Consider the following 25,392-nt stretch of genomic DNA (forward strand, 5'->3'; position numbering starts at 1 on the left):
GAAGTCTGGGATATGTTGGGCCATAAAGGCTACACCAACCCATCCTTCAAATCCGGGGAAATGAAGGACGTATTTGAAGGACTCATTTCAAGCAGCCTTTGAATTGGGACAGCCTTCGTTGCGTCGCTGTGACTGTGTCGATCTGCCTTAAAATGCGGCCTTTAAGGCTGCAGACCCTGAATTGGGATACAGCCAATGTACGTTTGAACTGGCCTTGTTCATTGTGGTAATATGGTAATATGAAACTGAAATGTATGGATACACTTGCACATATGCATACCCCTCTTTGCCCTTTCAAACAAATTTGTGCCATCAATAATTTGTACTGACATTTTATTCAGGCAATTGAAATGTACTTGAATGATTAAATGCAATTCAGTTTCATTTATATAAAACATAATGTCAAATTTGTGAGGTAAGGTTATATGGTAAGGTAGAGACAATTAACAATTAACACAATTAGTACAAATAACAAAAATAAAAAGATTAGAATGCTCTAACTAACCATTAACAGCTCCATGTGTATGTCACAGCATGGGAAATTAGAGTACAACACATATTTTTGTTATAAGTCAACAGTCTATGTACTCCTGAAATGACAACTGTTAATTCAAAATAACACACATACACATGAAACACACATGCTTCATTTAGGCATTTTGTACGTGATGCCAGACATTATGTACTTTGCTGGTTAAGAACCATGAAATGTCTCTTAGAATAAACAATATTTCAATCAAATTTCACAGGTGGCCAGTACCACCACGTTTTTTTCATATATTTTTATGATTTTTTTAAGTTGTTTTTGTGATGTGTATGCATAAATCTTTCACATGACCCAGGAGAGAGGAAGGAAGTTTTCAGTGTTTTTAAAAGCTTTGAATTTTGTGACACATGAAATAGTCCTTGTTTAATAAATTGAGAATTACTTGTGCTTATTACAGTCATTGGAGAGAAGCTGCCTTCATAATCTGGAGCCTTGGGAGGACATATTCTGAACTCAGAGTGGAGGTAAACAGCTAGTAGGTACAAGACAGAAATAAATAATACAAAATAATGTTTTGTAAGAACATCTAACTATAAATATTATTAATATATACATACTGCATAATAATACAGCATTACTATTATTTTACCCACAGCTCCATGCCGTTAAGTGAAGACAGCATTGTTTAATATCAAGAGGGAGTTAGTCTCTCTACATTTCAAGACTTGAAAACACATAAAAATCAGCAAAACTGATAGATTTTGCATGAGAAACAGCCTCATAGCTTATGCATACATGAGACTCTGCACAGAATTCGACAAATGGGAGTGAGAATTCAGAAAAGCAATGTACACCTGGGTAACAAATGCAGAAACAAGAATTTCCAATTTTGGAACAGTTGCAATAAAACAAGAAACTTCAGACATGAGAGAATTTCTCACATCTTTGAAAAGCCTCCACAGTGCTGTCTACACGGGGTACAAAGCTTCTAGAAAGTCTGTCACAGTATTTTATTTTATTTCCTAATATTCTCTTCTTCTTCTTCTTCTTCTTCTTCTTCCTTTTTTTTTTTACATGTGTACAGTATAATAATTCTTGTATTAAATTCTTTTTTTAGTTTCTGATCAGCAAATAGCCCAACACTTAGCTGATGTTAACACAGACGTTGCCGCTAAAATGACAGGTAAGATGCCAGAATAAAAGTGAATTTAAGTAAAATTTGTTTCAATTTACTTAAAAGCACATACAAATGAGCAAAATTGATAGATTTTGCATGAGATCTTCATGCAAACTACAGGTTAGTAAGCACTGAACTATATTTTCATTTATCCAGTGTACTCAAAAGGAAAATTGCTCCGGTCTTTGGTATTACACTCAAAGCCTAAAACCTATGTTCAATCAGGTTTTAACAGATATTTAACAGATAGCAGTCGCTAGCAAATGCAAACCAGAAGAAGAAAACTTATCCCAGAATAATGAAGAAATGAAGGACAAAAACTTAAGCAAGTCTGGTGTGATTCTTGCACACCAAAGTAAAATGTACCTAAAGATGAGATAACAAGTACTTTATTTATGCTAAATGTTATATTTAACTGTATAAAAACATTTAACTCAGGGAAATTATTTTAGTATCATACAACAAAATATCTCAGAAAATTAAGAAAGTATACTAACAAAGGAACTCAGTTAAAAAGAAAAGGATAGAGTCGTAGCCTCCTAAAACACAAAGTAATAACAATTCAAATGATTATGAATTTAGTTAGTTAATTAATATTTTATTAATTTGTTTCTTTATTGGGGAAACATGAAAAAATGACATGTATAGGACTGTGGAAATACTGTTCAAATGATTAAAAACAAAAGAATAACTGAAGACACATTTGCAAGCAACAGTTACTGTAAGCATGTAACACCTCAGCTATGTCCCTAAGCCCCGAATCTATGTTTTGGAGAAAAGAAAAAAATAATTTAAAGCTTCATAAAATTTATCCTTCTTATTGCACACACTTGGGAACACAAGTTCCACAGATGCTGAGGCCTATATATGGCACAAAGTTCATTTTCACACAGACGCCAAACTTACTAACCCATCATTAACAGATCAAGGTTAAGCAACCCCTCCCACTTCCAGGCTTTAGTGTCCTGGACTCCAAAAACAAACAAACAAAAAAGTCAGATATGCTGCAGCAAACAAGATGATATCCCCAAAACGATTACAGAAAGTAAATATAAAGTAACCTTATAAAATCTACATACTTCCTGAAAGAATCCCACCGCTATTCTGATATTGATATTCAAATTTGATATATTACTGAATTGTGAGTGATGAACACTTTATATCAAATCTATAAATGCATTCTAAAACTTAAAAAAATCCTAAAACTAACTAAATGAAAAATGTTATTTTTAAATGTATCAGACATAAAAAATGGTAAACAGAATTAAACAATTTTTTTTACCCAAAATAATAGTTAAAATTTAAGTACAAATATACAGAAAGTGTCTGATTGCGAGTCAACAGTAAGATGGGTTGGTAACATAATACATGTACTAAATTTAAATGTAGCCCATGAGAAATACCCAACCCAACAATGACCTTTGCATCTTGAAACAAAGCAAGAACCCCTCCCCCCAACTTGAACTAATAAAAAGAAGACTAAACAAAGAATAACTTTGGCTATGTGAACCAACATGAGTTACAAAAACATGGAAACTGAGTTGGATATAATGTCTTCATTCAGTTCAATTCAGTTCAATTAAACTTTATTTATTTAGCACCAAATCACAACAACAGTTGCCTTAAAGCGCTTTATATTGTAAGGTACACCCTGCAATAATACAGACAGAGAAAAACCCAACAATCATTTGATTCCCTATATCCACAGAGACACACCTGGAGAGCTTACTGGAGGATGTGGGCTTGGAGCAGAACTACAGAACGAAGCTATCACTCAGCGAAATACTTGTTCTTAATAGGAAGACCATTTCTGATGACTCTTTGGAGTATAAATCTGACCTCCCATGGCATTTTTTAAAGAAGCTGATGATGGTTAATGTAACAGCTAGGAGTGTGACATATGTATCAGATTGTGGGTTGAATTGTGCTGATAAATCAGAGAATACATACTCGGATCTTGACGATCTGTTTGACAGTTCAAACACAGATGACATGCTAAACCCCCTCGACATAATCACTGCTCTCTTTCTGTGTTCTGATGGTTTTGTACAGCAAGAAATGGCACTAAAAATGTCCATGTGTCAGTTCTCTGTTCCTCTGCTGCTTCCCAATTGTAACACCAAACAGTGCACACTAATGTTGTGGGCCATGAGAGACATTGTTAAGGAGTACAGACCTCAGTCTCTGTCAGAGTCCAAGGGCTTCATTGAAGACAGAATCGTTCTCTCTAAACTTCCAATGATCTCTTTTGTCAGACTAGGTAAGTGCTCCTTGTCCAAGTCAGAGATTCTCAATAAGCTTCTGAGCAATTCTCAGCAGTACCATGACACCTTTGTTCATCGCAACATGGATTGTGGTGACAGTCCAAGAAAAATATCCAACGGACTGACTGAAATTACTTGGTATCTTCCTGGTGGAAACACAAACATTGATATTTTCAGTGAGCCAGTGGCTATAGCTAACCTTCGTGGGGACATTAAATCTTTTAAAAGACAATACTCCTTTCTGTGCCAGACATCTGCTGCAGTTTTTGTGTTCTTTGACAAATTGGACTCTGAGCGCAGTATACTTACTAACCAAAACCAAAAGGCACAGATATACTTAGTGGGTAACTATGAGAGCAACCACTTCAGTAAAGATCGTTTAAAAGAAGTAGCAACCAAGTTGGACTTGACTAAGAACAACATCATTATTAAGACAAAACAGAAAAATGATGCCGATTTTGTAAAAGATTTGCGGGAAACAGTCAGAGATGTAGTTGAGAACTCAAATATGAAGATGACAATAGAGCAGATGGCAGACATTGCACAAGAACTGGGAATCCTGGTTGATGAAGACTCTCCAGAGTGTCAGACTGCAAAGACAAATGCTGAAGCCATCACTGCAGAAATTCAACATATCCATAGATTCAAAGAAGATCAGCTTCCACGGCAAGGTGAAATATGGAAAGAACTGACCTGCTTAGAGAAGGAAGAATATCGGCTTAAAAAAGTTGGATCAAAAAATATAGAAGATTATAAAACTGATCTTCATCTGAAGAAAGAAGAACTGCGTAAAAAGCAGAACTCTTATGACATGTTGGCAGCTATGACATGTTTCATCAATGCAATATCAAGCCCAGGAACAGAGAGGTTTTATTTCCTGAAATGGATGCGAATTAACCTCGATAACGTGTCACGTATAAAACTGTCTGAACTTCGGGAGAAATATAAAGAAAAATGCAAGAACTCTGAGAACAAAGAGGAGATCAAAGAAATTGACAGACAAATTTCCAACAGCTCACTGGGGACTGAACACTTCTTCCGTGAAATGGGTCAGATCTATGAAGCCTCACTGTCCCTTCCACAAACAGATCAAGCACGTCAACAGCTGCAGCATCTGCCCAAACTGTGTGCAGAGTTGTTGCTTGATGGATTTCCCCTTGAGCTTGTAGATGGAGATGCATCCAACATCCCTCTCAGATGGGTGAGTGATGTTCTCTCTCAGCTCAGTGACTTGGTGTCTCCAAACAGAAAGATACGTGTAGTCACAGTTCTTGGAGTTCAGGGCACAGGAAAGTCCACTCTCCTTAACACCATGTTTGGAGTGCAGTTTGCAGTCAGCAGTGGTCGATGTACTCGAGGTGCCTTTATGTTGCTCATCAAAATCAATGAAGACATGAAAAAAGTCCTAAACTGTGACTTCATGCTGATCATTGACACTGAGGGCTTAAAGTCACCAGAACATGCACAACTAGACAACAGCTTTGAGCATGACAATGAGCTTGCTACACTTGTTGTAGGGCTGAGTGACATCACCATTGTTAATATTGCAATGGAGAATTCACCTGAAATGAAGGACATCTTACAAATAGTTGTGCATGCTTTTCTCAGGATGAAGGAGGTGGGCAAAAAGCCGAAAAGTGTGTTTGTTCACCAGAATGTTTCCAGTGTTTCAGCCCATGAGAAGAACTTACGAGACAGGAAACTGCTCCTGGAACAGTTGAATGAGATGACCCAGGCAGCAGCCAAAATGGAAAAGAAAGAGGAGAACAAGAGCTTCACTGATGTGATGGAGTACAGTCCAGACACTGGGAACTGGTACATTCCTGTACTCTGGAATGGAAACCCACCAATGGCACCAGTCAGTGTAGGGTACAGTGAGGCTGTATATGAGCTCAAGAAAAACATCATCCAACTGCTGGGAAACTGTGAGTCATCTGCCAATGATATCATGGATTTTAAAGAGTGGGTGACAAGTCTGTGGACTGCAGTAAAGCATGAAACTTTTATCTTCAGCTTCAGAAACAGCCTCGTAGCTGATGCATACATGAGACTCTGCACAGAATTTAACAAATGGGAGTGGGAATTCAAAAAAGAAATGTACACCTGGGTAACAAACGCAGAAAGAATAATTTCCAATTTTGGTAAAGTTGCTGTAAAATCTGAATCTTCTGACATGAGAGAATTTCTCACATCTTTGAAAAGTGAAGCCTCCACAGTGCTGTCCACATGGGAGACAAGACTTCTAGAAAATCTGACAGAGTATTTCAAGCAAACAGAGGGTCATGTTTATCTGGTTGAAGGATACAGAGAGGAATTCTCAAACAATGCAAAGAGCCTTCGAAAAGAAATGGAAAGGAGTGTTTTTAATCAGCTCACAGCAGCAGCAGAAATCAAGGAGGGAATGGCAGAAATTGAAAAAATAAAAAAAAGTCACACACAAGAGATTGAGAAGGCAGTTTGTGCACTAATTAATGAATGTCGGAAAAAGAATTTACAAATGGGAGACACAGAACTGGAAAATGAATTTAACAAAATGTGGAAAGAAACTCTGAAGAAACTTTCTTTTTCTGAACAAAAGACAACAAATATCTTCACCAGTGTATATCACTACCTGAGAATTAATCTGTCATACAAGGGGAGTCATGCATGTGAATTATTAAGTCAAAAAAGTCTGCAAGATTGTGGAAAAGAGACTTTCAAATATACAAGTGAGAACTTTTATCACAGAGCTACACATGCAATGGGCAGAGTGGCTAAGTGGTTCAACATTCAAGATCACATAAATGCTGTACAAAAACTGGCTGACAGTATCATAGATGTCTGCACTCAGTTTGTGAGAGAAAAGGTTAAAAGAAAAAACAATTACTCAGATACTTACATCCAGGAGATCCTACACATGATTGATACAAAACTACATAACAATACAGATGTTAAGACAGACATCAATTTTGAAGTTTCTCTGAAACAGCACATCTGTGGATTTGCAGCCAGAGAGTTTCAGAAAATGCACGAAGATTTCATCCAAACAAATGATCCCTATAGATGTCTGATGAAAAACAAGGAAAAGTTTCGTGATGATTTCATTGATGTGTTTCATGAACGAGACCAGTGTCAGAAGAAGGCAGAAGAATTCACCAACCGATGTTTGAAGCCTGCTGTTGAAGACTATGTTAGTTGTTTTCTGGGACATGATGTCATTGGTGAAATGTTGACATGTGAACAGTTCAGCACACGGATGTCCTTCGAGTATTCACTTTTACTGGATTTACTTTCAAAGGATGAATTTATGCACTACCTTGAATATATTCAGAATTATGAGGAGTATGTAAAAGAAGTGATAGAAAAGAAAATAGTGGAGCACTTTTCAACTGTGGCCAAAATATCTGAGTTTGAGGACCGACATCTCCAGTCATGTATCAAAAGCATAAATGATGCAATCAACAAGGCCAAAACAGGAAAAAGTGATGATTTGAAGACATTTGTTGAAGATATTCACAAAGAACTTGGTGATAAACTGGTCATTTCTCAGGATGCTCTTGGTGCTTTCATGATCCTGAACAATGCTGACAAGGAACAGTTTGCTGACTGGCTCACAGAGTGTGTAATGGTGATGGCAGAATATCTCAGAAAAGAGTTTCAGAAATGGAACTTTGAAATTAAACTACAGCATGTTCATGTGCAACCCCAGAATGAACTTTTCAACAAACTGATTGGTTGTGGCAAACAGTGTCCATTCTGCAACGTTCCCTGTAATGCAGGAGGAGGAGCCCATACTGAGCACTTTGCTGCACTGCATAGGCCTCAGGGTCTCGGTGAATACAATGTGGATAAAACACAGGAACTTGTCACCGGAATATGCACATCTTGTGTGAACAGTGAACTGTTTTTTTGTTGCAATGCTACAGAGAATGAGTTTTACCCTTATAAATGTTACAAGGAGATTTACCCAGACTGGAAAATTGTTCCAGATGGGAGCCTTGAGGCATCAGACTACTGGAAATATGTGATGACAAAATACAACATTGCCTTTGCTGAAGTATTTTATGCAAAACCTGCTAAAATTCCTAAAACTTGGGAAAACATCACAAAAGATATGGCAGAAAAAAGTCTCAAAATGTCATTTCGCAACTAGTAAGAGAAAGTAGAACTAGAAATTAGCAACTACAAACTGTTATTCTTCAAGCGCAGAGAATACATTGTCAGATATTGTGATTTCAGTTTGTTTTTATGACATAGATCAATATACATTAGCTACTATGACTTACAATAATATGGGAAAATATATTTTATTGTTGCTCACTTTTACATGATTTTGTAATTAACACCTTAACCCTCTCAGGCTCAAATTAAACTTTTTGTTGCTAATGCACAACCAAGTCCTGCAGTGGTACTTCTGAGTAAAAAAAAATCATAAAATATGTATGTGGGATAATCAGGTTGTTAGTTTTTAACTGTTGCAAATTGGCAATGCCTGCCTTGAGAGGGTTATAAGAAAATTACTCTGCTTAAAACTTGTCTTGTTTTGATTTTGAGTCTTTATGTAGTATTATTCTACTGGAACAAAAAAAGAAAAAGCCCATTCATTCGAATTTTATTTGTGTTGAGATATGATACCAACCATTTACATACTTTACCTATTAAAAGATAATTTACAACTTTACAATTTCTCATCAGAGTATATTACAGTTTTTCAGAATTTAGAAAAACTGTTTTTCATTGAAATATCAATGAAGATGAATATTTAAGGAATCATTCATTATATTAAGTCAGTTTTTATTTTATTTTAATATTCTTTTAATTTTCTAGTTAAAATTGTTCACTGTTTTAAAATGTACAATATTTTCTTTAATGTCAAGCATTTCTAAATTGAAGAAAGAGATGCAAAATCAAGACAACCAGCATACATTTGCAGTGAAGACTGGGCTGATGGTTTGCATGACTCAGTGTATTTGTCACAGTCTTTGTCATTGTATTGTTAAGCAACATAGCACAGGATCTCAAAATGGCAGTGATATGCATGAAGTGTTGTTTTGTTTAGTTGTTGTTTTTTTGTTGCATAACTTTTAATGTTTTGAACAAAAAATAAATTATGTTCAATCCCACATGTATCTGATATAAGTCACTTTAAGTATGTGTCTTTATATGTGTGGTTTGAATCCTGTTTGCAAAAACTGGCATAGGTGTAACACTGTCTTTTGTAGAGGAATTTCTTTTATTTATGTATTATTTACATTATTTTATTGTATAATGCCTTGGTGCCACTGGGTTTTAGCATGTGTCAATGTTTCACACATTCAAGCCATTGAACAGCCAGGTGATTGTATCACAGGAAGTTGGGGGAAACAGACAACTCCACAGAAAGAGTCTTTTGTCTCTTGTCTGTGAAGGTTCTCAATCATCCAGGTCATCGTAGGTCTGAAGCTTGAACATTTGAAACATACTGTTGACTCTCTTCAGAAATACAGTATGACCTGGCAGCCATTGCTTTGGTATTTTAAAACTGAATTCTTAGCTGAGCGTATTACGCATTTATATTTTCCAGGAGAATATAGAATATATAGTTGAAAGAAAGTGCCACACCTATCCAACACCAGGCTAGTGGAAAAATACTGAACCGGGAAATCAAATCAAATCAAATTCAAATTCAAATTTTATTTGTCACATACACAGTCATACACAGTATGATATGCAGTGAAATGCTTACACAACTGCTCGTGAAGAAAAAAAAGGCTATGAATAAGATAGGAAATAAATATGAAAATTAAAAAGGGTAAATTTAACTAGGAAGGAATAAAATCAATTATAAAAATTAAAGTTAAAAATGAAATAACTGTACAACAACAAATTAGAATGAAGGGTCAATTTAACTGGGAAAGAATAAGATAAAATGTATAAATTAAAGTTGAAAATAAAATAACTGTACAACAAAATACACAATACACAGTATAGAAATATATGAGAATGTATGAAGAAATATATATATATATATATATATATATATATATATATATATATATATACCGTGCTGCCCAATGTGTGTGTGTGTGTATATATATATATATATATATATACACACACACACACACACACACACACACACACACACACACACACACACACACACACACACACACACACACACACACACACACACACACACACACACACACACACACACACACACACACACACACACACACACACACACACACACACACACACACACACACACACACACACACACACACACACACACACACACACACACACTGGGCAGCACGGTGGCACGGTGGTTAGCACTGTTGCCGCACAGCAAGAAGGTCCTGAGTTCAATTCCAACATCAGGCCGGGGTCTTTCTGTGTGGAGTTTGCATGTTCTCCCCGTGTTTGCGTGGGACATGCAGCTTGTGGGGATAGGTTAATTGGATAATCCAAAATTGTCACTAGGTGTGAATGTGCGAATGAATGTGAGTGTGAATGGTTGTCTGTCCCTGTGTGTTGGCCCTGCGACAGACTGGCGACCTGTCCAGGGTGTACCCCGCCTCTCGCCCTATGACAGCTGGGATAGGCTCCAGCGCCCCCCGCGACCCTGAAAAGGATAAGCGGAAGCGAATGGATGGATGGATGGATGGATATATATATATATATATATACAATAACAGCAGCTGTACAAGTATTAATTAGAAATGAAGAAATATAATGTCCAGTGTTGTGCAATCCATATTTGTAAGTGTCTTGTGCAGAGCAAATATGCTTAAAGTGATTTTGTGATGAAGTGATTTGATTAGATGACCACGCATCTAATCGAATTAGTGTAAACAAAGTCCAGAATGTCCAGTGTGTGTGTAAGAACCATATGTGTGGGTCAGTATTATGTGGTGGTGTGATTGAGAGACCGTATCGCCTACGGGAAGAAGCTCCTCCTCAGTCTCTCTGTGTTGGTCTTCGCTTTCCTGACCTCAACAGAGAGAACAGTCCGTTGTTGGGATGGCTGAGGTCCTTCACGATCTTCCTGGACTTGGTCCAACACTGCCTGCTGTAGATTGAGTGCAAGTAGGGGGCTCGGAAACTTGATGATGGTGGTGGAGCTGGTAGTGGCCACTGACTGAAGGAGATGAAATATGAGCTGGACACCCGACCGAGGACCAAAGGGGAGAGCCAATCCTAAGCCGTGGCTCCTCTCCAACTCATTTAACGTTAAGACAAAGTAAAAGCCCTGGACGAGGAGTGGATTATGTTGGAAGAGGAAGAATTTCTCACTACACATCCAGGAGAGCCACTCCACGTGAATTGTGTTATAAAAATTCTATACCAGAAAGCAGAAGAGGAACATGATAAGACTAGACAGCTTGGGAAAACACTTAACACCATCTTCTCTCAGTACTAAAACACAACGTCATGTGGTCGGGTGGTTGGTTGAGGTTTAAAGACTTGCATTAGTTTATGTTAGCTAATTAGTGATAGAATCAATAACTGAGAGGAATAACGCCAAAAAAATGACACAAGATGGACTAACCATTTTCACTGTCTATTTCATTAGCAGTAAGTGGCTGGTCAGCATTTGACTAGCTGGTCTCAAACGGGAAAATCCACCTGTTAGCCGTAATGTTTGGGTTTGTAAAGCACTTTATGTATGAGGACTGTTAGGAGTGTCCACTGTGTTGGTATTTCTTTTTATGTATGTGTATTGTATAATGCTTTGGTGTCACTGGGTCTTTTTCCATGTCTGCCCCACAGCTAAACAGATGGTGGGAGCTTGGAAAGAAAAGCATCTGGACTTCTTTAGGTTGCTTGAGGACCTTTCACCTCTCAGAAGCTTCTTCAGTTCTAGGGTAAAATGGTGAAGAGTCCCAAATTTAAACCCCGTGGGAGTGTCCCCCCAAAGAGGGACAAAAGGACCCCCTGATAATCCTCTACCTAATCACATGAGCCAAGGTGTAAAAACGGGTGTGGGTCACAATCAACCATGGTTTCAGGTGAGCTCATTGTGAAACCTGGCCCCACCCTATCATGTGATTTCCTGAGGTCAGATGGCCCAGGATGTGAGTGGCTGTTAAGGCGTCTGGGGAGGGATCTCAAAACTGGATTATAGATGGCAGACAGTTTGTGTCGTAAACCACCGCCTCTGTTCAAAGATGGTCGCTCACAGTGGACATAAATGGCTTCTTTCACTCCTCTTTCAAACCACCTGTCTTCTCTATCCAAAATGTGAACATTGGCTTTCTTTCAAAGGTCTTTTTATTAGACAAAGGTTCCAATACAATGTATACAATAACACAAAATGCTTCAGAATATTCCAAAATTTCAATCTTGTTCCCACCCTAACCCCTAAAACAACAAATAATTGGCAGCCTGCTGCCCAACTAAACCAAAAAACAAACAAAAGCAAAAAACAAACAAAAGCAAAAAACAACAAACAGACTCAAAAAAAACCAAAAAAAACAAAAACAAGAGGGGGTGGTTCCTTGGACTACTCAGTAACAGTAGTTGTGGGCCTTTCAAAGAAGTCCAGAAAGGGGGACCACAGTTTATAAAATTTATTTTTAGACCCACGAACTGTATATCTAATTTTTTCTAAATCCATACAAGACATTACATCTTTTAGCCATTGCGTGTGTGAGGGGGGAGAAGAGTCTTTCCATTTCAGCAGTATAGCTCGCCTGGCCAACAATAATGAAAAGTTTAATGTTTTGAGTCTGGAGTTGGACAGATTCAGATTCTGGACCGCACCAAACATAGCACAGAGTGGCTCTGGTTCAATTTGATGCTGCAGGACTTCAGACATGGTATGGAAAACAGATTTCCAAAAGGTGGACAAAGAAGGGCAGGACCAGTACATATGAAACAATGTACCAGGGGCACCCCCACACCTTACACAGGCTGGGTCCACCCCTGGGTATATGTGTGCCAGTCTATCCCTGGACCAATGCCCCCGATGAACTATCTTAAATTGGATGAGTGTATGTCGAGCACACATTGATATATTGTGAACCTGGCCAAGGATAGAGTCCCACAGTTCATCCGTAATACAAAAGGTAAGGTCCTTTTCCCATTTAAATTTGATAACAGCTACTGAAGAGCCTTGTAAATTGGAAATTGAGCTGTACAAGGCTGATATTATGCCCCTTGAGGTTGGGTTTACCATTAAAAAAAAATCATCTACTGGATTGTGTGGAGGCATCTGGGGGAATTCTGCTGTCACACTCTGCACGTAGTGTCTGGCCTGTAAGAACCTAAAAAACTGAGCTGGAGCTATGCCAAATTTGGCGGATATTTGAGAAAAACTTACAAATTGTCCATCTTCATATAAGTCTGCAAAGGATTTTAGGCCCTTTTTATGCCAGATATGAAAAGCATTATCTGCCATTGAGGGAACAAATAGGTGGTTTGCTGCAACCGGGCTTTGAAGTGAGAAAGCCCGGAGACCCAGACTCTTCCTAAACTGAGACCAGATTCTAAGAGATTGCTGGACAACTCTATTGTTACTGGGTAGAGGCAATACCAAAGGGAGTGATGAACCTAAAGTCGCAGGTAGAGAAATTTTCCCACTTGAATATGACTCCATGGCAACCCAAACTGGTGGTGACGGTTCGAGATGGTAGTGTCTCCAATACAATAAACACCTGATATTGGTGGCCCAATAATAGTACTGGAAATTAGGGAGGCCTAGACCTCCAACCGGCTTGGGCCTTTGAAGAATAGATTTCTTCAATTTGGGAGGTTTACCATTTCAAATAAATGAAGTGATTAGTGAGTCTAGAGATTTAAAAAATGATTTTGGAATCAAGATAGGGAGGCATTGAAAAACATATAAGAATTTTGGAAGTAGCATCATTTTCACTGAGTTAATCCTACCTATTAAAGATAAGGATAATGGGGACCATCTGGACAGCATGTGCTTGCACTGTTCCAGCAGGGGGAGGAGATTCTTCTTAAACAAACAATTAAATTGCTTTGTGACACATATCCCAAGGTAATCAAAGTGATCTGTGACTATTTTAAAGGGAACATTTACCAAATCCAGATTTTGAGCACTCTCATTAATCAAAAACAGTTCACTCTTATTCATATTAATTTTGTATCCAGAGAGGCGACTGAAAGCATTCAATATATTAAGTACAGCAGGTAAGGAGGTAAGCGGGTTGGAAAGAAATAGAAGAAGGTTATCGGCATACAGTGAAACTCTATGCTCAATCCCCCCCCTCCATATGCCCTTTATGTCCCCATTACCACTGACTGCAATTGCGAATGGCTCAATTGCAAGGGCAAAAAGCAAAGGGCTTAAAGGGCAGCCCTGTCTCGTTCCACAGTGGAGCCTAAAATGGTCAGAGTAGCGACAGTTAGTTACCACTGAAGCCGTGGGGCTTGCGTAAAGAAGTTTGATCCATGAGCAAAATAAGGTGCCCATCCCAAACCTTTCTAAAGTAAAAAACAAATATTCCCACTCCACCCTATCAAATGCTTTTTCCATGTCCATAGCAATAAGGCATTCAGGCACAACATGGCTGGGGGCATAGATAATATTAAAAAGTCGCCGTATGTTAAAGAAGGTGTGCCGATTTTTTATAAAGCCAGTTTGGTCGGGAGATATTATAGCAGAATTTTTTCCAGCCTGTGCGCCAGTAGCTTAGACAGAATTTTAACATCCGTGTTTGACAGAGATATAGGCCTATAAGCAGCACAGTCAGTCGGGTCCTTGCCCTTCTTAAGTAACACTTAAGTAACACTGTGATACAGGCCTGGTAGCATGATGAAGGAAGTGCCCCAGAGTCTAGCGACTCTGTAAAAACTTCGCAAAGGAAAGGGGCCAAATCGTCCGAGAATATTTTATAAAAGTCTGCAGAAAATCCATCAGGGCCTGGAGATTTCCCAGATTTCATAGATGCTATTGCCGCCTGAATTTCCACCTTTGAGATAGGGGCTTCCAGAGTCTGTCTGAGCTCTGGGGAAAGCGAGGGCATGTCAATGGAGTCAAAAAAAAACATGTAAATCTTTTACATTAACAGTAGATTCTGATGTATATAACTTAGAATAAAATGAAGAAAAAATGTCATTAATCGCCTTCTGATCCCTAGTCACCACTCCATCGTCCGCCTTCAAGCCAGTTATAATTTGTTTAGCCCTAATACCACGCAGTTGGGTGGCCAAAAGCTTACCAGTCTTTCCACCGTGTTCGTAAAAATCGCTCTTGTTCCTAATCAGACATCCTTCCACTTGTCGAGTGGAAAGTAGATTGAGTTTGGTTTGTAAACTTAAGCGTTCTTTATATAGCGCCGGTGATGGAGACTGAGCGTACTGCCTGTCGATGTTTAAAATCTGGTCTGAAATAAGCCTCTGGTCCCACTGATCACACTGTCTTTTAAATGCTGCCACTGAGATGATTTCTCCTCTCAGAAATGCCTTCAGAGCCTCCCACACAGTCCTGTTTGGCATACCAGGTGTTCTATTCTCAGTAAGAAAAATTTTAACTTTAGAAGAGATGTTAGAAACAAATTGTTCATCCGTGAGCAGCAACAGATCCAGTCTCCAGAGCTTTCTCACAGAGTCGCAGCCCTGAAAAGCTATTTTGAGCACGAGGGGGGCATGATCAGAGACAGTAATACTTTCATAGCTGCAGGATCTAATATTATTAATTAGCAAATTGTCAATAAAAAAATAATCTATTCTACTGTAGGTGTGGTGTACGTGTGAGAAGAAAGAATAATCTCTACCAGTAGGGAATAAAAACCGCCAGGGATCCGTCAGACCATATTCTTCAAGAAAAGACTTGACATAAGTTGCAGATTTATTAAGAGTAGCAGGTTTGGGGGATGAACGATCTAATACCGCATGCATATAAAGATTAAAATCGCCCCCCAGAATCAAAGAGCGAGTATTTAAATCCGGGAGGTGTGAGAACAGGCGTTGAAAAAATTGCACATCATCAAAATTGGGTGCATAAAGATTAGCCAAAGTCACAGACCTGTCGCAGAGTTTGCCAGACACTATTATAAACCGTCCGTTTTTGTCTGACACAACATTAGATGGAACAAATGGGATGTTCCGATCGATAAGAATAGCTGTACCCCTGGCCTTTGCTTTAAAATTAGAGTGAAACATCTGTCCTGACCAACATTTTGCCAAGCGTGAGTGATCTGAATCCTGCAAGTGAGTCTCTTGCAAAAAAACTACCCCGGGCTTAAATTGCTTCAGACGTGATAAGACTCTCTTTCGCTTTATTGGGTGGTTCAACCCCCTCACATTCCAGCTAACAAAGGTAAGATTACCGCTCATCGAGGATGTCCCATATTTTTATGTACAGAGTTGTCCAAGGAGGAAAGGGAGGGGACAAAAACAAAACAAAACAAACAAACAAAACAAAAAAAAACAAAAAAAACATGACAACCAACCCCACCCCAGAAAGAAAATGCAATACAATAACATATCACTGTGTAAAAAAAAAAACAACCCTAAAACAATACCACCCACCAATATCACCCAGCAGGTTGCATTAAAAAGCAACCGCGTAAGCCCCTGCTTTCTTCCCATATTAGTCAAGAACTCCCTGTACCACTAGCATCATACCTGCACCCTTGAACAGTAGCCCCTTAACTCGAGCCAGGGTCTCAGTTTTCAGGCCACGAAGAAGAGAAAGAACAAAAACAAATCAACCAAACAACGAACCAGTTTTACCTTAAAATGAACAGCAAAGAATATATTGCTATGCCAACAGCTGTAGAAATGTTTAGCTTATTTTGGAGTTTAGAAATGTGTTAACATAGAATCTAGAATTATTGTAGAGACACTGACACTGCCCTCAATGTGATAAAGGCCTGACTGTCATGAACTTAGGAGCAGAGTATAGGAGACCCCTCCCCAGTTGAACTGTGAAAGTAAAACAGAGAGGAGTTAATCCTGAGAGGAAATTCCCCAGAGAATGTTTGGGTGGGGGTCTCAACATTTGACCTGGATAACTGTGGTCTGGAAGGGAAATGGGTTTTTTATGACCTCTAGGGAGTCACCTACACCCACAGTGTTTTAACTGTCACGCACACTCACTTACGTGCACACACATACACACAGGTATGCGTACACAGTCACGCACGAGCACTCACATAGACACAGACACAGACACAGAGTTTGCAGCACACCGTAGGGGGTTTTTATGATGGGGACACCTCTATAAAGCTGGCTGTAACTAACAAAGGGGTGAAGATTTTGCAGAGGGACACACCGGCCTCGTCTTCCCTTCTAGAAGTGCATGCTTAAATGAAGATGAATAAAGATAAATAAAAGTTTTGTGAAAATGACTACTGAGTTCCGGTGCCGTCTCTGGAAGTTTCGACGAATAAAAGAACAGGGGTAAAACTGATTTCGCAACACAGCGCAGCTGTATAATGTCAGTCACAACGAGGACGCCACTTAGACTAGTCCGACCCGTTATAGTTGTAAATTAAGGTGAGTGCTCTAACCGGCTACAGTGTCCAACTCAGGATGGAGAGCCTCGGTTTTCTTCCATGGTTTGAATGAAGCGAGAGGCCTCCTCAACTGACTCCAATCGCCGGATTTTCCCATCTGAAAGAGTAATGCGGAGCCTGGCGGGGAAGAGAAGGGAAGGACGAAGGCCTCTCCGGTATAACTCGGCCATAACATCCTTATACTGGGCTCGCTGCTTCTGGACGTCGGCGTTGTAATCCTCATAAAACTGAAGTTTATGTCCTCAGTACTCTAACGTCCCTCGGCGTCTCCGTGCTTCCCTCATCAGCAGCTCCTTAATCTGGAAGCGGTGGAAGCGGATAATGACTGAGCGCGGCCTTCCATCAGGGCCCGGTTTGGGCATAAGGCTACGGTGGGCTCTGTCAAGCTCCGGGGGAGATGGCAAAGTTTGTGCGCCGAAGACCTCCACCAGCAGCCGAGAAAAGAACTCAGTTGGCCGTGGACCCGGCTCCACCGATTCCGGCAAACCCACCAGACGGATGTTCTGCCTTCTGCTTCTACTCTCCAGGTCGGAAAGTTGAGTTTTGAAAAGTTTGTTTTCCTCCTGTAGTGAATCATACTTAGCTTCGAGCGCTGCTAAACGCTGAACAACATCCACTGCGTTCGATTCAAGCTCACCAATTCGTAGTTCTTGATTTGCGACTTCCGCTTGAATCTTGTCCAGCTTACCGTTAATCACATCCGATGTAGCCTTAAAATCTGCGGCTATGGCTGTTCTGTGCTGTTCAAGCAGGGCGACAAGCGCCGGGTTCAGGACTGCACTAGCATCCTCTGCTGCGCCAGCGTTAGCACAGCTCTTGCCAGTAAGGTTTTTCTCGATTTGTCTCCTTCCCTTGGACATCCTTCCAGCGTGACACTTACAAATGACCCGAAAAATTCATATCTAACAGCAAAATGGGGCTCAGAGAGTAAAATTTAAAAAAAGTTAGGCAGGTGCTAGTGGCCGACACACCTTACTCCATTGCCGGAAAACGGAAGTCCCAAATGTGAACATTGGCATCCTCGAAAGAGTGACCTTTATCCTTTAGATGCAGATAGACAGCCGAGTCTTGTCCTGTGGAGGTGGCTCTTCTTCTATAGAAGAAGAGGCGGTGGTTTACGACACCAAACGTTAAATGAGTTGGAGAGGAGCTACGGGTTAGGATTGGCTCTCCCCTTTTGTCCTCGGTCTGGTGTCCAGCTCATGTTTCATCTCCTTCAGTCAGGCATCTCCTTGTGAAGACAGACACACAGAGACACACACACACACACACACACACACACACACACACACACTTAAGTCCCATTTGGGGTCGCATATCTTAACTCCCACCCTTTGGGGACACCACTTTCTGTATGGTTTAAAAGCAAGCTGGCAACTCAGTTTTACTCCTCCAAGACCACAGGAAAAAAAAAAAAAAAAAAAAAAAAAAAATCAAAAATATTTTTAAATCTTAGACATAATGAAGGGTTTTTTTTTTTAACATAACCCTTGCTTGAGTGTGGGGATCATTGATTAATTGTTTACAGACTTCATGGGTAGGTTTATACTGAAAAAGGGACATGATACTATTTTTTTAGAAAACAAATCCAAAAAATAAAATCCAACTATAGTCATTAGTATGCCATATGCTTATGACTTTTGGGGACGTTTTTAACACAAATATACTCCGCTTTAACCTAAATGGGGACATTCAATGGGAAACTTTCCTTAGGGAACTGGTAAATACAATGAACTCTGATTATTAAACACATGCATATGTTGAGGTATGTGTAATGATTTGGGGAATGGATTGCTTTATCTTAGTCGTCATTCTGATTGGTATTTGTTCCATATTTTCAAATCTTAGACATAATGAAAGATTTTACAACATAACCCTTACTTGAGTGTGGGAATCATTGATAAATTGTTCTCCGACTTCATGGGTGGGTTTATACAGAAAATAGGGACATGATACCATTTTAAAAAAAAGAAAGAAAAAAAAATACAAAACCATATCCAACTATAGTCACTAGTATGCCATATTCTTATGACTTTTTGGGACGTTTCTAACACAAATACACTCCACTTTAACCTAAATGGGGACCTTCAAAATCCTGCAGCTTATTTATGTTTCTTTGTTTCAGAATAATAAATAAATAAATTAAACAAATAACATAATATTCCTTTTTATGAAGCTTATTTATTTTTTCCGTTTCATTAGCCTCTCTTAATTAACAAGATAATCCTTATTGTTAGCTTGCACATGAAAAACTTAAGGATGCTAATAAACATCCTTTTTTATTTTAGAATCATAAAAGCATAAAAAAAAATGAAATCCCCTAAAATATTGAAAGTTTGGTTCATTCAAACATGCCTTGATTTTTAATCCAAGACATCTCTGAATGTGTAATTTATACGTGGCTAGCTTTTTCGGGCTAATTAGCTCAAGTCTTTTTTTTCCAAATGATCAAGGGCACATCTAGCAAACCAGTATTAGCATTCATTACTAAATAACTTTCTTACATTCAAACAGAAAATGCTGAAACTTTTCAGCAGAAACCTTAAGATATAGGTATAAGAAACTAAAAAAGTTTTAATCACTTGTCATACCTTTAAAGCTGCTCTACATGCTGCTGCTTGCACACACCTCCATGGCTGCGATCAAGGCCTATGGTGACATAGAGGTCTTACCTCACCTCCCCTACCTTTAGGCTGTCCCTGCTGTGTCCCTCTTCACTCTCACACACACGAACTCCAGACCTGCATTCATCTCTTTCCTCTGATCCCTCCCACCCGACAGACATACAAAACTCTAAACATCGCCCTTTGACTGACTGCCCCACCCCCACTTGCACACGAACTCTTTCCCGAAAGCACTCTGATTGTATGACACTAGTGTTTATTGTATTATGTTGTACATAGGACTTTTGCTTTGTTTTTATCTTTAAGTTGTTCACTGTACACTGTAGACCGTGGGAGCATTACAATTTAAAATTCCTGTGCATCATCTGTACATATGGGTTTTCACAATAAAGCTGACTTTGAATTTGACTTGAGTTAAACGCTGCACATATCTCTAAGGCCCAGTCAACCATGCTACAGAAGCTAATCTTTCCCACTTGTATCCAGGATATAATTTTTTTTTCTGTCATGATCCATATTCAATGACCATAGTCTTACACAGTTTTTGATCAGCTCTTAAAGAGACTTTGGTGAGAATTAAGTTTTATGCCATATGCTTGTGACTTTTTAGGCAGTATTTTACATACTGCCTAAAAGGTATTAACATTGAAATTTAAATTTAGCTCAGCTGTTTCACCAAATTTTGGATCCCTGCACCATTCAACAGAAATTCAAGAAACATCTTAAACATGTTGCAATACAAGTATCAAGAATTTAGAGTAATTTATGTCAAGCTGCAGTTCAGAAAGCAAATATGAACCTAAAGTGCTCCATTATTTCATGCATCTGCTTCACATTATGCCAAATAATTCTTTAAAAAAATATTAAAACTATTTATATCATAATTACATGAAATATGACTCTTTTGTATTTTCTAGTGTCTTCTTTACCCTTTGAAAATATAATCTACTTTCTAACAAATAGTCTACTGATTTCTATTATTTAGTCAAGAGAACAAATGTTTGTTTATATAAAACCATTCATACAAAAGAATGTTGAATAAGATTTTCAACAAAGATCAGTATATTAAAAGAACACTATAATAATATAAGGGTTAGGGAGAGGTAATACACACACAAAACAATACAAGAAATGTCACTTTTGGGGACAGTGGAAATCTTTGCAATTTCACACACTTCCACTAGGGGCAACATAGAGTTATACACAGATTGCAAAAAATTTTGGGGGCAATGTCATACACAAAAAAAAACAAAAAAGTCACGTTTGGGGACAGGTGAGATTTTTGGTTTAATATGTTTTAGAGTATGCTGTTAGAGGTAAATCTAATTGGGGACGGTGGTTTTGGTCCCCAACGGAAGAGGTGTCCCCAGTTGACTGGTGTGTGAGCTGATAGAAGTCCCCACTTTTGACAGACAGACAGACAGACACACAGACAGACAGACAGACAGACACACAGACACACAGACACACACACACACACACACGAGAGATGTAATCTCTCCAGCATGTCCTGGTCTGCCCCGGGGCCCATGTCCCGGTGGGACATGCCTGGAACACCTCACCCAGGAGACATCCTTATCAGATGCCCGAACCACCTCAGCTGGCTCCTTTCAATGTGGATCCGTCGTTATGGTCAGGGTTGAAATGCCAATGTTGTCACAACATTGAAATACTGTGGTAAACCGACGGTCTTACTATAGGTACGTTGTAATAATGTTGATTTACCGTTGTTTTTTGTCATTGATATTTGATCTATTTGTAGTCGACCAGGTGACAACAACAACGTCGAGAAAACGTCTTTTTATAGTTGACCATCATTCCGCACCGGTCACCATCAAAAAGCCATTGATTTGTAGTTGAGCGTTAAATTGCATTGCAACTGAGCGGGTTTAAAGTACCAGAGAAAGTAGATTTATTGTTCTTTTGTTATTAATGATTTCAAGTCTAGTTCACCACCTTTAAAAAAAAATCATGTCGACGTGCAATTTATGTATAGTTGACTGGGAAATCAAAGCAGCAATCACTTGGACTATTTCGCAGCACCCCTCTCGCAGTGGTACATCCCTCCAGGTAACCATTGTCTTGTACAGTAAAGCGGGACATTACATTTACTCTCAGCGGAATTGACCGGAGAAGGCATAAGTTCATGCACTGCACTGGCCTGCACCACGATTAGTATAAGGTAAGAATGAACTTCCTCTTTATGGCCTTTATCAGCATCCAATCTCCAGACTCTGCTCCTGCGGAGAAACAGAATCATCTGGCAGATCATTTGTTCTCATGACTTCTTTACTTTTAAACATCCAATCTGGTAATGTGCTCTCTCTTCTGCTTTTCTATCATCACTACAGAAAACTAAAAACTCTTAATACTCTACCATATATAATCTCAAAGGGTGTCAGACCATTCTGTTGGAGGAATCCTCATGTACATCTTAACTAATTCTATACAGTCTAACCATGTCCTACCTGTCTCTTCCATTGACTTCCTAAGTCTTAGAGATAACTAATGGGACAGTAAAGCTATCAACCCTGCACTTTGTGGGTGATATGAACAATGACGTTTTAGTGTTATCCCTAGATGCTGTGCCATTAATCCAATCACTTCATTTACAAAGTGTGGACCATCATCACTATAAATGGTCTCTGGAATCCCGTGTTCCGGGATGATATTCTTACATATTGCTTTGGCAACCAAAATGGCATCTGCTTTCCTAGTTGGGAAGATTTCTACCCACTTTGAAAAAGGGCACACTATCACTAAACAGTACTTATAGTTATTACAGTTGGACAGCTCTATAAAGTCCATGTGAATAACTTTAAAGCGGTGACTGGGTCTGGGGAATTTCCCTCTCTTAGGTCTCAAATTACCCTGAGAATTCTAAAATCAAAAAGGCACCTAAGGTAGCAGGGTTGAGACGGCAAAATAGTTAATTAAAACACTTTAACAAACGATGATTAAAATGACCAGACTCCGTACCATGATGCTACCCTAAAACAATCACAGCATGATAAAAAAATAACTAAACAAAATGGTGGAGACCGGCCACTTGAGGAGGCAACCTACAGGGAGGAGTGCCCAAGGGTGCCACCAATTACTCACCCATGTGATTTCACTGCAGACCTCACTCACATGAAACTCTAAATGGTGCAATCTACCTATGCCCGGTGTGTACACTTGCATGCATCGGGAAGGGGATTCCACCTCACGTGCCTACCCCCTCAACAAGCGGCCGCACCTCCACTAAAACAATAAAACAAAGCATATAACGTTACACACATTAATAAAAGATCTACATAAAACAATTACACCCCAAAGTACTGTTCATTATAAAAGCATCACATAACAAACAAAACAGCATGTGACAAGACAGCAGCAGTATAGTGCAAACCTGCAACAAAGGAGGGAAACAGTTGTCAAAGTCCACCCTACTATATGCCACGTTATGATGAACACAATAGTCCCACTTACCACTCTCTAAAGGGCAATACTAAACTGAGTGGCTTTCCTTGAGAGATCTGCAGCGCTTAACTGCCTAATGCTCTCAGCCACCTTGGATGGACAAGACTGCCAAATGCCTCCTTCTGGTAGTGAAGTGCAGCTGTTTCTTATAAGCCTGCTAATTATCGGCTGGGAAGGTGTGGATGTCAGTGGTGCATTTGTGGACATCATGTAAAATCCTACCCCAGAATCTACTTCACTACAATTGGAAAGACAGAGAATTTATTTTTAAGTCACAGCTGACTAAGATCATAAGATCATAAAACACAAAACAGCATACAGCTGTGCCACATGCTATATGTATTTGTCTCATTTCATTAATGTCTCATTTTGTTAAATGCCTGTTGTTGTAGCCCCTCTCTCTGCATGTCTTTCTCACTTTACGTGGACACTTCTCTGGTAGGAAGGACTGAGATGTAATGAAGTGAATAATGAAGTTAGAGCAAAGGAATCGAGGATGTAGGAACTAAAAAATAAGAATGGGGGACGAATTTGTTTTTAAGTGTTGTCTTAACTGTTATCTTGCTATCAACATTTCCTGGATGACAAAGTTAGCCTGTCTTAGCTCAAAATCAATGGTCTGAGCAAGTTGTTGGCTGTTTCTAGAACACGAGGTGTGTCTAAAAAGCTTTTTGAAGGTTAAAAACACATGTAAGTAGTGTAGGCTTATTGAATCTTATTACCAAGTTAGCAAGGACGGTTGCTGACTGACACATCCTCCTGAGAACCAAGGAAACAAGTATTTTTCAGTTACATTTTTTGTGATGGGGTACAGTGAAGAGTGAAAGAAAAGCAGAGGGGCAGAGAGAGAGGGGAAGACATGCGACAAACGGCCTCGGGTCAGATTTGTACCCAGGCTGGCGGCTGTCAGTCATACGACATATAGTTGCCTGGTGATCCCAGTGAGCTAAGCCAGCACCCAGTCTCTAGAGTATTTAAAAGTAGAATGGGAGGGAGAGCCTTCAGTTTTCAGGCCCCTCTTCTGTGGAACCAGCTTCCAGTTTGGATTCGGGAGACAGACACTATCTCTACTTTCAAGATTAGGCTTAAAACTTTCCTTTTTGCTAAAGCATATAGTTAGAGCTGGACCAGGTGACCCTGAATCCTCCCTTAGTTATGCTGCAATAGACGTAGGCTGCCGGGGGATTACTCTTGATGGCATTACCTTGGCCTCCAGTAACACTGTGAGGAACCTTGGAGTCAATTTTGACCACGATATGTCCTTCAATGCACATATTAAACAAATATGTAAGACTGCTTTCTTCCATTTGCACAACATCTCTAAAGTTAGAAATATCCTGTATCAGAGTGACGCTGAAAAACTAGTTAATGCATTTATTACTTCCAAGCTGGACTACTGCAATTCATTATTATCAGGATGTCCAAAAAACTCGCTGAAAAGCCTTTGACTTTGTAGTACCATATCACCCTATTAGAGCACTTCGCTCTCGCTCTGCAGGCCTACCTGTTGTTCCTAGAGTATTTAAAAGTAGAATGGGAGGGAGAGCCTTCAGTTTTCAGGCCCCTTTTCCTTGGAACCAACTTCCAGTTTGGATTCGGGAGACAGACACTATCTCTACTTTCAAGATTAGGCTTAAAACTTTCCTTTTTGCTAAAGCATATAGTTAGGGCTGAACCAGGTGACCCTGAATCCTCCCTTAGTTATGCTGCAATAGACGTAGGCTGCCGGGGATTCCTATGATGCATTGAGTTTTTCCTTTCCAGTCACCTTTCTCACTCACTATGTGTTAATAGACCTCTCTGCATTGAATCATATCTGTTATTAACCTCTGTCTCTCTTCCACAGCATGTCTTTTGTCTTCCTCCTGTCTTCCTTCTCTCACCCCAACCGGTCGCAGTAGATGGCCTCGCCCCTCCCTGA

General features: G+C 39.4%; 1 protein-coding gene across 1 annotated transcript; it reads left to right on the forward strand.

The window, feature by feature from the left end:
- The first annotated feature begins 1,608 nt into the window (after positions 1-1,608).
- Positions 1,609-8,357, forward strand: LOC102794487 (up-regulator of cell proliferation-like). The gene is made up of 2 exons (XM_087837703.1): positions 1,609-1,670; positions 3,373-8,357. The coding sequence occupies exons 1-2, from the start codon at positions 1,664-1,666 to the stop codon at positions 8,058-8,060; spliced, it is 4,695 nt and encodes a 1,564-aa protein (XP_087693829.1). The 5' UTR covers positions 1,609-1,663; the 3' UTR covers positions 8,061-8,357.
- Positions 8,358-25,392: the final 17,035 nt, after the last annotated feature.

This window comes from Neolamprologus brichardi, chromosome 3 (assembly GCF_056152115.1).
Source record: "Neolamprologus brichardi isolate AB-2024 chromosome 3, ASM5615211v1, whole genome shotgun sequence".
Lineage (NCBI taxonomy): Eukaryota > Metazoa > Chordata > Actinopteri > Cichliformes > Cichlidae > Neolamprologus > Neolamprologus brichardi.